This window comes from Aethalodelphis obliquidens, unplaced genomic scaffold, assembly GCF_003676395.1.
Source record: "Aethalodelphis obliquidens isolate GAN/ISIS:26980383/991018 unplaced genomic scaffold, ASM367639v1 scaffold17, whole genome shotgun sequence".
Taxonomy (NCBI): Eukaryota; Metazoa; Chordata; class Mammalia; order Artiodactyla; family Delphinidae; genus Aethalodelphis; species Aethalodelphis obliquidens.
Genome location: NW_020837961.1, coordinates 28,970,735 through 28,983,846, shown reverse-complemented (window position 1 = coordinate 28,983,846; position 13,112 = coordinate 28,970,735). Strand labels below are relative to the sequence as shown.

The 13,112-nt window shown below is 34.1% G+C and overlaps 1 protein-coding gene across 4 annotated transcripts in view; it reads left to right on the top strand.

Annotated features, from left to right (window-relative positions):
* Nucleotides 1-13,112, top strand: part of LRBA (LPS responsive beige-like anchor protein) — a 736,343-nt gene that overhangs the window by 409,272 nt on the left and 313,959 nt on the right. For all 4 annotated transcript variants that reach the window (XM_027117137.1, XM_027117135.1, XM_027117138.1 and 1 more), the window contains one exon: nt 12,271-12,395. In XM_027117137.1, the coding sequence (XP_026972938.1) occupies nt 12,271-12,395 (125 nt within the window). The remainder of the gene's footprint in view (nt 1-12,270; nt 12,396-13,112) is intronic.

Genomic DNA, 13,112 nt, shown 5'->3' with positions numbered 1-13,112 from the left:
TTTGCTTATTTTATCCCATTTATTAGATTGTAAGTACCTTGAGATTAGAGACTCTGTTTTCCTCATATGAGTATCCCTTATAGCACCTCAACCAGTGCTTTCCAAATAGTAGTAGACATTCAAAAAAATATTTGTAAATGAATATAATTAAGCCAAAGCAGAACCGGTTATTAAAAGCCAGAAATAAAATGAGTTGCAGTAAAGACAGAGGGGAAAATAAATCACTTCCGAATGTGAATAATTGCTTCAAAATTGAAAGTACTAGAAAGTTTCTAGGAGATGACAGCAACTATTGAAAGAACTGGCTTCCAACTGTCTTAAAAACCTGGAAGTGTAACATAATAAGCCCATTCTCCCCTGTGGATAAGGAGCACATACTTTTTGTTTTGCTAATTTATCTAACTTGCAAAGCACAGTATATATATTTTTTCTTTTATGCTAGTTAAAATCAGTTGTTTGCTTTTACCAGTATTTCCCTGAGAGTTTTGGATTAAAGGCAGTAAGTGTTGGATTATGCTGGGTTGCTGATGCATTTCAGCCTTTAAATTATTTATTTAAAGATATCAGTGTCGGGCTTCCCTGGTGGCGCAGTGGTTGAGAGTCCGCCTGCCGATGCAGGTGATGCGGGTTCGTGCCCCGGTCCGGGAAGATCCCACATGCCGCCGAGCGGCTGGGCCTGTGAGCCATGGCTGCTGAGCCTGCGTGTCCGGAGCCTGTGCTCCTCAACAGGAGTGGCCACAATAGTGAGAGGCCCGCGTACTGCAAAAAAAAAAAAAAAAAAAATTTAGGTCCCACTCTAACCTGTCATTTTATAAAAGGGATGTTAAAACTCATACCAGTACAATAAACTGTCATAATGAATATATTTATGGGACTAGTATGAATATCTTACCCAAAATAGCACCGAAGTAGCATTACCAAAATTTGGTAATGGAGTCACAGATGTGAGGTCTAGCTATGTTTCTTGGTAGCTAAATTACTTGACTTCTGAGTCTCAATTCTGCACCTGTTAATTTGGGATTATATTTCTAATTTATAGGGTTGTTTTGAGAATTAAATGAGATCACATGTAAAATACTTAGTAGAGTGCCTGATACGTTACTGGCAACCACTAAATTTTAGTTCCCATCCCCTTTCCAGGAGCATAATGTAATATGTTTCTCAAGAGAGTGAGGTCCTATCTTCCTGAGGCTTCAGATTGTTCTCTGTGTGCACATTGTCCAGCCCTGTGACTATTTACTACCATGATCCTGAAGCTTGAAGACTGAAGACAGTCTCCAAATACAGCTTAAGCCTCCATTCTTTCATTCTAGGCATGTTTTAATACAAATTGAAAATTCATAACAGCATCAAATAGAAGGACTAGATACATTGATTAAACATAATATTGATTAATTAATTGGGAAGCCAAATTATCAATATCAGTGACTTGGAAAGCAAGGTGAATTTGGTTTCCCAATTAATCAATGTATAATAAAGCTTACATTTAATTTTTTATTTTATTGAGGTCCAGAAAGATCATGCATTTATCATCCTTACCCATCCCAGACATTGTCACCATTTTCTTACTCATTTTCCTTTACCTTCCTTATTTTGGCCTGGCAACCAAATTAGTTCTAAATCTTGAGTGAATTTAGCCAAGTGCTCTTTTTACTCCTGCTGTTAGGTTGCGGAGTATAGGTGGGGGTGGGAAGGATCACGGCTGTACAGATTAATGCCACTATAGACGAATGGTTTCCCATCTCTGCTAGACCTTCATAACTACTTAAGTCATCCTTAACCTCTCCTATAGTCAGCTTTCTTTCATATTTCCCAGGACAACTTTTCTGAATTTTACCCCTCTATTCTATTCTTTAATCGAAACCCTACTATTTAATAACAGAAATAGAAATACTCAGACCAAAATCAGGCCTTCAGTTTTTCTTCTCTTTAACTCTAAACTTATTTATTAAAATGCAGAGCCTTACAGCTTTCCATCTTGCCACAGAGAAGCAAGTGACTTTGTTTACTTCCAAAGTAATCATGCTCTTTGCACAGGATCTTACCTCTTCTCTCTTTCTAAAATTTGTTCCTCCCCTCCTCCCCCATGCTATCTTCACCCTTTAGACTTTGTTTTTTCCACCTGCACATATGCTTAAGTCTGTTCTTTACCCTCTTTAAATTACCATCATATCTCCCACGTTCCTTTCATTGCCCCAAATTTTTAAAACAAGGTATTAACTGTCTCCACCAAAGCATGAGTTCATTACTGTCTAGTTTTCTTTCACAATGGTAATCAAGTGGCTAATGGCATCACCAGTAATCTTTATATCTGTTAAATGGTTTCAAAGGCAAGAAAACCTGACTCTAACCGAAGTGAATTTCCTCACTTAAACTGTGAAGAAGTGTATTATCATTCAGAATAAGCAGTGTGGGTATGTAAAGGTGTTGGGGCAGGTCCTCAGCTCCATTTTTCTATAGTTCTTTCAGTGTTGTGTCCCTGGATGTGTAAACTTTACCCCAGTCTGGCTTCTTTATGGTTGTATTATAGCTGCCAGCAGCTGAGTCTAATATTTCCTTGTTCCAGTCAATCAGGAGAAAGGCAAAATTACTATCCCAACTACTGAATAGAAGTTTTGCATTTCAGATTGGTGAAAAAATGATTGCCAGGAAATTTAAGCAATATTTGGCTTAAAGCTAGATTCTGGAACCAATCACTGGAAGAATGACAGAATTATCGTAATTGGCTTAGAGTCAGCTTTCTATAAGTCATTGAACCATGTAAGAAGTGATAGATATTACAATGTTACAAAATTGTAATTCTTAGGAAAGAGTAATTAGGAAAATTGCAATTCTAAGGAAAAGGGAGAGGATTGACTATTAGATGAGTAACTGAGTACATAAATTTTGTAATCATAAAACCCAGAGATCCCCCTAAATGGAAGCACTTCAAACGTCCATGAACTGATGAACGGATAAACAAAATGCGACCCTTGAGCTTGAGGGGGTTAGGAGCTCTGACACCACTCTCCCTCAAGTTGAAAAGCCGTGTACAGTCATCCCTTGCTATTCATAGGGCTTGGTTCCAGGACCTGTGCTGGATACCAGAATCCAAAGACGCTCAAGTCCCATAGTCCACTTCCACATCACTGAGTCCGCATCCACGGATTCAACCAACCGCGAAATTGTTTAGCGATGTATTTATTGAAAAAAGTCAGCATACAAGTGACTCACGTAGTCTCAACCTGTGTTGTCAAGGGTCATTTGTATATCAATACAGTGAAATATTTTTCAGCAATAAAAAGGAATGAAGTACTGTTACATGCTACAACATGGACAGACCTCAAAAACATTACGTGAAGTGAAAGAAGCCAGTCAGAAAACTCTACATACTGTATGGTTCCATTTATGTAAAATATCCAGAATAGGTAAATCTGTAGAAGCTAGTCATTGCCAGGGGCTGTAAAAGGGCTTTTAATCTTTTTTTTTTTTTTTTGAATCACGTTTGAAGTCACTGGTGATATCACTTTAAGCACTGTTTTATCAAAGTAAATGGCATCTAGAAGTATCCAAACACTTAATTTCATTATTAACTGAAAATAATGCCTTATATTTACATAGCATTTTTCTGTTGTTAAAGCAATTCCATAGACTTCATTTCATTTGATTCCTCACAACAGCCCTGTTGTAACTGAACAAATTACAATTATTTTTATTAAAGCAATGGAGGCCCAAAGATGATAAATGATTTATGTAGGTCATAGATCTAGTACATGGTACAGCTAAGGTGATTATCTTTACTTTAAAAGAAACGAAGCCAAAATATTTTTATATCATACCGAGAAATTTTAAAGACTAGTGGTTTTTAATATAAATTACTTTGAAACTTTAGCTGCTGTATATTTTATACTGTGAATTAGTTATAAATTTGATTTTAAAGAATTTCCCTTAAAAGATAAATTAGACTCAGTTCTTTGGTATTGGAGATAGAGATATTGGAAATGTTAAAGAAAGAATGCATTCTCATAGTCTTTAGGCTCTCCAGAAAGTTCCAAGACTAATAAAAATGCCTTTAATCAGTCACTTACAATTTGACTGGTTTTAAGACTGGTCCAAACTTCAGAAGCTCCAGGCCAAAGCAAACACATTCACCTACCTTCTAACCTGTATACTGTGAAATCCTGTACATATCCATTCCCAAGGAAGGGGGAATGTGGGCTGACTGGGAGTGGGTATGGGATTTCTTTGGGGGGAAATAAACATTTTAAAATTAGATTATGGTGATGGTTGCACAACTCTGTACATATGTTAAAAACCATTGAGCTGTACACTTAAACAGGTGAACTTTATGGTATATAAATTATATATCATAAAACTGTTTAAAACACAAAAATAATCAAAAGCTTCTCTCCATTCTTCATCCTTCTGGACATTTTTATGCAGAATTAAATATTGCTGGCCACTCACTGCTTTGAAGAGTCTTTGCTTCTTTGTCTTTTCTGGCAACATTCTATTTTGGTTCTTCTACTGTCTTATTGATTGTGAGAAGCAATTACTTCCTTCCCTATTTATTTCTTTCCTCTTTTGCAATTTTTTAAATATTGGAATTCCCCATATTTCATTTTACTTTTTCCTGTCCTTTCAATATAGTTTTCTATGGATCTAGCACAATACCTAGCTAATAGTAAAAACTCAATAAATTTTTGTTCAACAAATAGCTGAATCCATTGACTTACAAGGTTAATCAATCTCCCAATTTTATATCTCTAGCCCAGGCTGCTTTTCTGAGTTCCCAAGTTATATTGCTTATTTATTAGACATACCTACCTAGACATTATTAGGTAACCATGACATTGTTATTCTCCCCAACCATGTCTACTTAACCTGCATCATTTCCGTTATATAGCATCTTTTCCCCTCATTGCCCTGTTTTGTCACAAACCTCAATTGTATTCTCATTATCTCCTCTTTTCCTCACCTCCCATGTTGAATGTCTCATCAAATCTTATCTATTCCACTTCAAATATGTCTCTGAAATCTTAGCCTCTACACTCCATCCCCACTGCCTTATTTTATATTGCTGCCATGTAACATACAAGGCTGATCATAAATAATCCTGTATTAAGAAAGTTTGGTTGTCCCTCTGTTGACTATAAGATCTAAAGGGAACTACTTTAGTTAACTATGCAGTGACTTTTGAAATCTTGATTCTAAACCTGTGTTTCCTACCTTAGCTTTTGCCACTCTGAGGCTGCCTTGAAATGATCTTTCTTACCCAAACTCCCTTACATAGAAGTGCCTTTTTAGGTTTCCATACCTTTGCTATTTCTTCTGCTTGTAATGCCTTTTCCATTTTGCCCAGCAGACTCCTGTTTATCATTTAAGTTTCTTTTAAAAAGTCATCTCATTCATTCTTTAATTGATTATTTATGAAGTTCCTGCTTTGTTTCAGTTACTGTGCTTCTTGGTCAGTGAGTTACAGAGACACAAACTCTTGTCCTCATGGAACTTACAAAATAGATCCTCATTGAAAGCTTAATGAAATCTTCAATCCTCCCAGGCAGGGTTAATTAGGACTTTCATCATAGCTATAAGAGTATCCAAAGGAGTTTCTAGAGGAAGTGGCATGTGAAAAGCTCACTGGCTTTGAAGTCCATAGACTCTTATTATTTACTACTGATGGATAAGACTTAGTTTCTTCATCTTTAAAATGAAAATATCAGTATTAAATCACGGCAGGGTTGTTGTGAGGCGTGGTGATCATGTGTATAAAAGAGCATGATGTCTAGCACACAGTAGCCTAATGCAGTAAATGCTGTCTACTTTAAAGTTGTATTATTATGGATGTTTGATAATTTTCTTATCCTGATTATAATATAAAACAAATTCTAGGCTGAACCTAGCATAGTTTATTTGTATGTACCAAGATCTGGTACATAGTTGGCATTCAACTGATGTTTGGTGAATTATTTTTCAAATTAGATTTTTGGGGAAGGTAGAACAGTTTTGTGCAAATGGAGTGGCTACTGAGGTGAGTTTTAGGGCTTCCTGAATCCAACAATATCATTTATTTTAATTTTTTTTTCAGTTTTCTATTGTTAGAGTTTTAACTGGTAGTACAATTAACACTAGATTTTTATTTTCTCGTAACTTACTCCTGGTAAAAATGCTAAGTAAATAAATAAATGGTTAACAGGCTAACAACAGCTAGGAAAACCTTGGGATTATTTCTTGAATAATTGACTTTGTTGCAAAATTATATTTTTTTTAAATATCCAAAGTAATAACTAATTGAATGAAGATGGGTCGCTAGTTATCTCTAAAAGCAAATAGAGAAATACACCGAATAGTACCACTGCAGAAGTTCATAACTACATAAAATGTAATTTTATATAATTAAATAATATATATGATGCTCTTACTGACTCAGTGTAATATAAACTCTCTATGTCAGGCCTCAATAAAGAAAGGATTCTGCTTTGGAAGATGTCCCATCTGCTGGGTTCCATACAACTGAAGGATCTTTTTCCTTTTTTTTTCTTTTTTTTCATTAAGACAGCACAGTTCATAGATCACCTGCATTTGATTTATAGTTGGTACTTGGTAAACAGAGGTTTTAGTTAATATTCTTTCTGTCTATCTGCATGAAGGCACAATAGATTTCAGTTTGTGAGATAAAGCATTCTTTTATATTGTACGATATCCGATAGTACCTGCACATTATTTCACCAAGATTTATACAGAAAGTGAAACCCTTCTAGAACTTAAGCACTTTTATCTTCTAGCTGACAGTGCACTGAAAATATTTACTGTACTTCTTTTAGAGGTTACCATTTATTTAAGTTGTAGCTAATGTCTAGCATTAATTTTTAATATAAAACTATAGAAACAGAAGGTAGCCAGATATAGGAGTTAGAAAAACAGGTAGTATACAAATTTAAGAACAAAATATGAATACTAAAATTTTCTAGGGTTTAGAACTTTTTTCTGGCCATAAGAATTTATTACTGACTTCTCTTAAGGTCATCAAGATTTATCAGGTATTGTCACAAGAAAATAGGAAAACTGGAAAATAGGAAATTTTTCTAATATACTTGAATTGTGACTAGCAGTTCTTTTATTGATGTAGATCCAAGTTACATTAAAATAACACTAAATCCAGAGGGATGACAAGCATGCATATATCTGACTAATTTGAATAATGTGTCAATACATTTAGATTATGTAATAATTAGAATATTTGTATAACTACTCATTTCAGTAATTAACATTGTTCTACTTTAATAGAGTGATAGTAAAACATAATATACCTTGATAAAGTAATATGAATTTAACAACTTCAGTGAAATAAATGTCAATATTTCTCTTTTGTTCTCAATTATTTCATTCTGCATATTAAATTTTGCCTGTTTTTTGACAACCATACCTATTTGTGGTCTGAACACCTTTTCCTACATCAGGGAAATACGAACTGTGTGACTGCTACTGATAACATCTGAAGAGCCTTGTTCTGTTCCCTATTCTGAAGATTAGATTTAGCTCGAGGAGAGAAAAAAGGAGCCTGAGCAAAGAAAGGAGAGGGGAGAAGATAAGGTGTTCTCAGAGCACCGTATCATTCTCATAGGGTGCTTATGCAGCAGTGCAAAATGAGCATTGCACAACTCCAGGAGTGCCATTTACACAAATTTTGATGTGGATAGTGCTCCTTCTAGTTGTGCAGTTTAATGCTATATAATAGAGCTCCACTGTGTTACACATTTTTTTGAATTCTTATTATTTATTTTCACATCTGTCTTCTCCCGAGGTCAGAGACAATATCTTAATAATCCTTGTATCCCTAGCTGCTGACTCAAGGTAGAGTCAATCATGATTAGAAAGTATTTTAGGAGTCTAGTTCAATATCCATCCATTCAGCACTGTTAATAGGCTGATTAGATTGCCATACTTTCTCTGAGCAAACCTGAACTTTAAGAAGTCTTATAATTTACATGTGGAAAATAATATAATATTTGAACCATTCAACTGTTAGGGGAAAATGTGGATCATCCCTTACTTACTGATTCTCTGTTTTAATATTTCTTCCTTTTCCAACTGATTGTCTTTTGGCTCTTTCTTATTCATTTGTTTTACTAGATCAAATCACTGACCAGAGTGGGCCCAGGAGGAGAACAAATAGCCTATCTGTTGATGCTTGAGTTGTGTTTCCTTCTAAGATTTATTTCAACAATCTATCTGATTTTGTTCTTGTAGAACAGAAAGACATATTCTGTAAATAAAAATGGCATTGTTTTATATTATTTTATGTAGATTATAGCAACATGTTAAAGTTTTATGTGTACAAACACATAAATGTGAAGGTTTTTTAAAAAGTGGATAATTAGATGATTTATGCTTAGACTTTGAAATAGACAATTAGACCTATATTGTCATTTTAATCTTAGACTTTGAAATTAGGCCAAAGAAAGGGAGAGAAATAATTAGAAAGAAAAGTTAGAGCATTTAATTTCAGTGACATCCTCAGCTTTTCAAAGACAAATATATTCTTGTTAGTCAAAGGTTTTAGTACTTGGAACTTGTATACTAAAAGGGGACCTAACTACTAGACCTTTTATAGAGAAGGCTTTATTTCCAGATCTAACAGAGCCTAGGCTTACATCCTGAATTTGAAAAGTGTGGGGGATCTTAGTTTTAATTATTAGTAGAAATGGATATAGATGAAGTTTGTGAATGTGGCATCATGTAGTACTAATGTAATTTTTTTGATAGATACAGATATATAGAGGTATAGGTATATAGTGGTCTAGATATATATTTCTAAGGTCTCAGAATAAGTGATTTCTCATCTTATCCATGCATGTGTTCAGTCAAGAGTCTGTTTCTGAATACATGGAGTCTTTTAAATTTTTCTAGCCATACCATGGTGATAACTCCAAAAATATATAATAACTTATTTAGTTAATTCATAAACTTAAGAGAAGAGTGTTGGATTGATTTCAAAAATTTTCCAATTTCGTATCCCCTAGAAGGGGCTTTTGGAGAGGGGGTGGCAGTATTTCCTAAATAAGAGTGAAATCTTTATGTGAATAATCAAAACTTACAGTAAGTTGATGATTGAAACCTACACATTCTCCTTTCCAATACTGTTCACAAATTGTGACTCATTTTCTTGGTGATAGAGCTTTATACTGAGACTGTATGTTGTTGGAAGGAGCAGAGTTGGGAGAAAAGAGTGAATTTTTAGGTCCTAGTCTCTTTCTATGTAAATGACTTTAAACATGCTAGTAATTATCTTCATCTGAAAAAAATGAGTATGCCTTTTTTTCCAAAGAACATATATTACTCTAACCATAAGAAATTGGATGATAAATGCTATTTTTTTCAAATGAGGTTAATAACTCTTCCATTTTGAGAAAATTCCTTGAAGGTTTGTATTCTACATCACCTGGAGAGACTTTTAAAAGTGTATTGAAATTGTTGTTTTCTCTAGTTGATTTTTGTAATCCGTTCTAGATCTATGATCTGAAATGAGTGATTTTGCTTTGTCTTGAGACTATTTTAAGTTGTTGTAACAGGAGGTAGACTACTTGTCATGAGAAGATAGTCTGAGATGTAGTTTCAGTGGGGGTGTAAAGATTATCATGGTGAGAAGATAGTCTGAGATGTAGTTTCAGGGGGGGTGTAAAGATTATCATGATGATGTATAGATTATTTTATTTGGGTGGTATCTTTTTAATATTTTGGTTAGAACATTTAAATTTGAAGACAGAAGTACATAATTAAGGTAAGTAAAACTTACCTCAAAATTTTTTCTACTTTGTGAATAATTTCTCAGTTTCTAATGTATCAGTACTTTTGTTTCAGCCAAATGTCACCATTGTGGCCGTTATTTATTAGTGTCAAAGAGCACAAAAATAAATATTATAGTTCTGTTTCCTCCTAATTTTGATTATTATCCTCATAGATATTGCCTTTGAGTTTCTGGCACATTTGTGACTGATTTTATAATTCCTCTGGTTTTTCTACTGTATGACAAAAATTATTATATACATTCTTTAATAACCATCAGATTTGACTTCACTCTCGAGCATTAGACTAGAATCTATTGTTACCTAATTTAGTAATAATTTTATAATGGCAGCTTAACATCTCTTATAATTTTAGTTGTTATCAAGAAGAATGACATCACTTAATTTGACTCAGAATTCAGAAGGATGGATGAATGAAAAATTAATAATTTACCACGTTTGCATAATACTGAAGCATAGAATATTAGAAGGATTGATGGCAGAAAAGGTTAACAAATTTTAGCAGCTTTCATTAGCTTTACACCGTCATATGTTTGTGGTGCTGACTGAAATAGGCTTTGTAGGAGATCTCAGTCTAGGGAACTAATTACTTGTGCCGATTGCCGCACTGATGAATAGACCTTCATTGTATCATTCCCCTGAAGACGAGGAGCAGCCTGTGATTCACGACTGCATCCTGGCTGATATTTGATAATAATTTTAACAGATAAATGTAGGTAGGCAGAATGATGAAGTGCCTATCCAAGCTTCATGACTATCAAAGCCATACACATAGCCATCTGTGTACCGCCTTTTCCCCACTCACCTAAGGAGAATTTTATATTATTAATTGAGTTCAAACAACTGTTTTCTTTTGCTTATATGTATCTTCTGTATGTATTTCTTATTTAATTTAAATGAAATCATAATACTAGTTTTCATTTAAAATGTGGACAGCAAAATAACAAAGAAGAATAAAAGAGCTTTTTAATTTTTCTTTTCGAGAACTGCAATTCTTATACTTTTTTGTATGCCATTTAGATTACTTTATATTTCTTCCTCTTTATGCATGATCAAAATCAACAAAGGAGATCTTTGCTGTTCCCTTGTCTCCCAGCATTCTCAGAAAAGAGCATAAGATTCCTATTGTTTTTTAAAAAATATCTTCTTTAAATAATGCACTATTTGTTATCTATGCTTTTATTAATCTGAGATCATTTTTAATCACTGAAGTACTTCTTTACAAATCTATTTTGAATTTTTAAAGGTAGCATCTTTAAAACATCAAAATATGGGTAACTTTTATATAGGTATTTTGGGAGTATCAATTGGTCAAGGCTACTAATTTGTCAAAGCTGACAGGTAACATTTTATTAACTCATGAAATACAAGTGAGATTTTATTTTGCATTAGTCATTTTTTGCAGAAGTTTTGATTTTGAATTTTTAAATTTTATTATTGAAACTTAGAGGTTTTCATATTGTGTACCTTTAGTGAATAAATACATTCTGTGGAGATTTTTTTAAGGAAAATATTTTACAACATGCTAGATCACGATTAGTTAATAGGAGAGAAAGTTGACATTTATATATTGCCATGTAAAAGATCTACATAATTGGGGAAAATATAGTAGAACTTGAATTGTGTGAACCCTTTAAAAAATACATTTCTAAAAGTATGCTTTTGATATAGCAATTATTGCACATCATATAGCATGTAGTTTTTAATTAAATATAAAAACAGACTACATAAAACAGAAATCCAATCTGATTTGCGTGAATATAGATTGCTGTTTCACTCTATAGGAATGGTTTATTTAAAAACAGTAAATGGAAAAGAAATGCATTTTCTTGTGTTGTTCTAAGCCTCAGGGGCTAAATGAAATGAATATTTTAAGAGATTATTTTAATTAAATTCCTGCACATCTAAACAGAGTAATATTTTATTATCACATGCATAACCATGTAACTGAGATATTCATTAAAGTTAACACTTTCTGGACCAAGAATTCACGGTATGATTTACTGACCTTGTGCAAAAAGGCACAAATTAGGAAGAAAAATGAAGGGGGACAGACTTTGATTAATATAGGTAATGCTATACCATATTTATAATAGCCTTTTCCCTATTCTGGTTTATAAATGCAGCCACAGAGAAAGGTGCCCTGCTGAGGCTGAAATGAGGCTGAAATCAGAGCACATGCCACTAGAGTGTGGGGAAACTGATCACACTGTCAGCAATTCATTTCAAAATGATGTATTTAGTGCTCATTTCACCTTCCAAGAAAAAGGAAAAGGAGTTCCTTAGACTGGAAGGTGATATTGTTATTTTCAAGGACATACCTAAGTTAAAGATTGCAGAAAGGGGAGTGTGAGGTGGAGGGAGAATTAAGAGGAATGGGAGGAAAAAAAAGGCAGAGCAAACAAGGAGAGCTTTATCCAGAAATTCAGTGCTACCACGCTGTTTGATAATTGCTAACATATGTGGCTTCTCTGTTTCATTGTAGTCGTCCTCGTGAGTTCTGGCGCCTCGACTACTGGGAAGATGACTTGCGGCGCCGGCGACGATTTGTGCGTAACCCTCTAGGATCGACACATCCTGAAGCGACACTAAAAACAGCCGTGGAACATGGTCAGTGTATAAACCACTCCTTGCCAATAGCAGCAGGTACAGTACTTGGTAATGAAGAGCGTAACTTCATTACTACAAGGTACTGTAAAATGGTCCAGTGCCACATTTCACAGTTATTCACCCCAGAAACAGAAGTTCAATTTTTTATAGTTAGTGTGGGGTCCTATTAAATTATGGTGTCAAATGTATTTATTTATTATGTTACACATGCAAAACTTACTTAACATAGACCCTTTGTTTCAGAGTAGGAAGATAAAATATTTCTCCTTTTAAGTGACACATTCAGCTTTGAGTAAATTAATCCAGGATGCCTGTCTTAAATCCATGAATATCAGAAAGACAGCATTTACAAACCAAATACGTTTCTAGGTTCTGTTGTGTGTATATGGTTTTCCCTCAACCATGGTATTTTAGCATGAGATGATGAAGCGGGAGAGCTGGTAATAAATGTCCAAGTGCTTAGATACTTTCTGAGCCTTGATTTGTAGATGGTTGTGATAGACGCCTCCTGGAAAAAGAGAATAGACATTATTTTCATATGTTCCTGTTCTGCATCATTTTGTTATCAGAGCTTAACAAAACATTTTCCCTTTTTTGATATAATGCATAGCACTATGATTCAGTTTAGGTAGAAGCCTGATGAGCAAATTGGAAAAACTGAAAAAGTCCTTTGGATTTGGTAATATACTCTCTTTGATCATAGGGTTTCACATAATG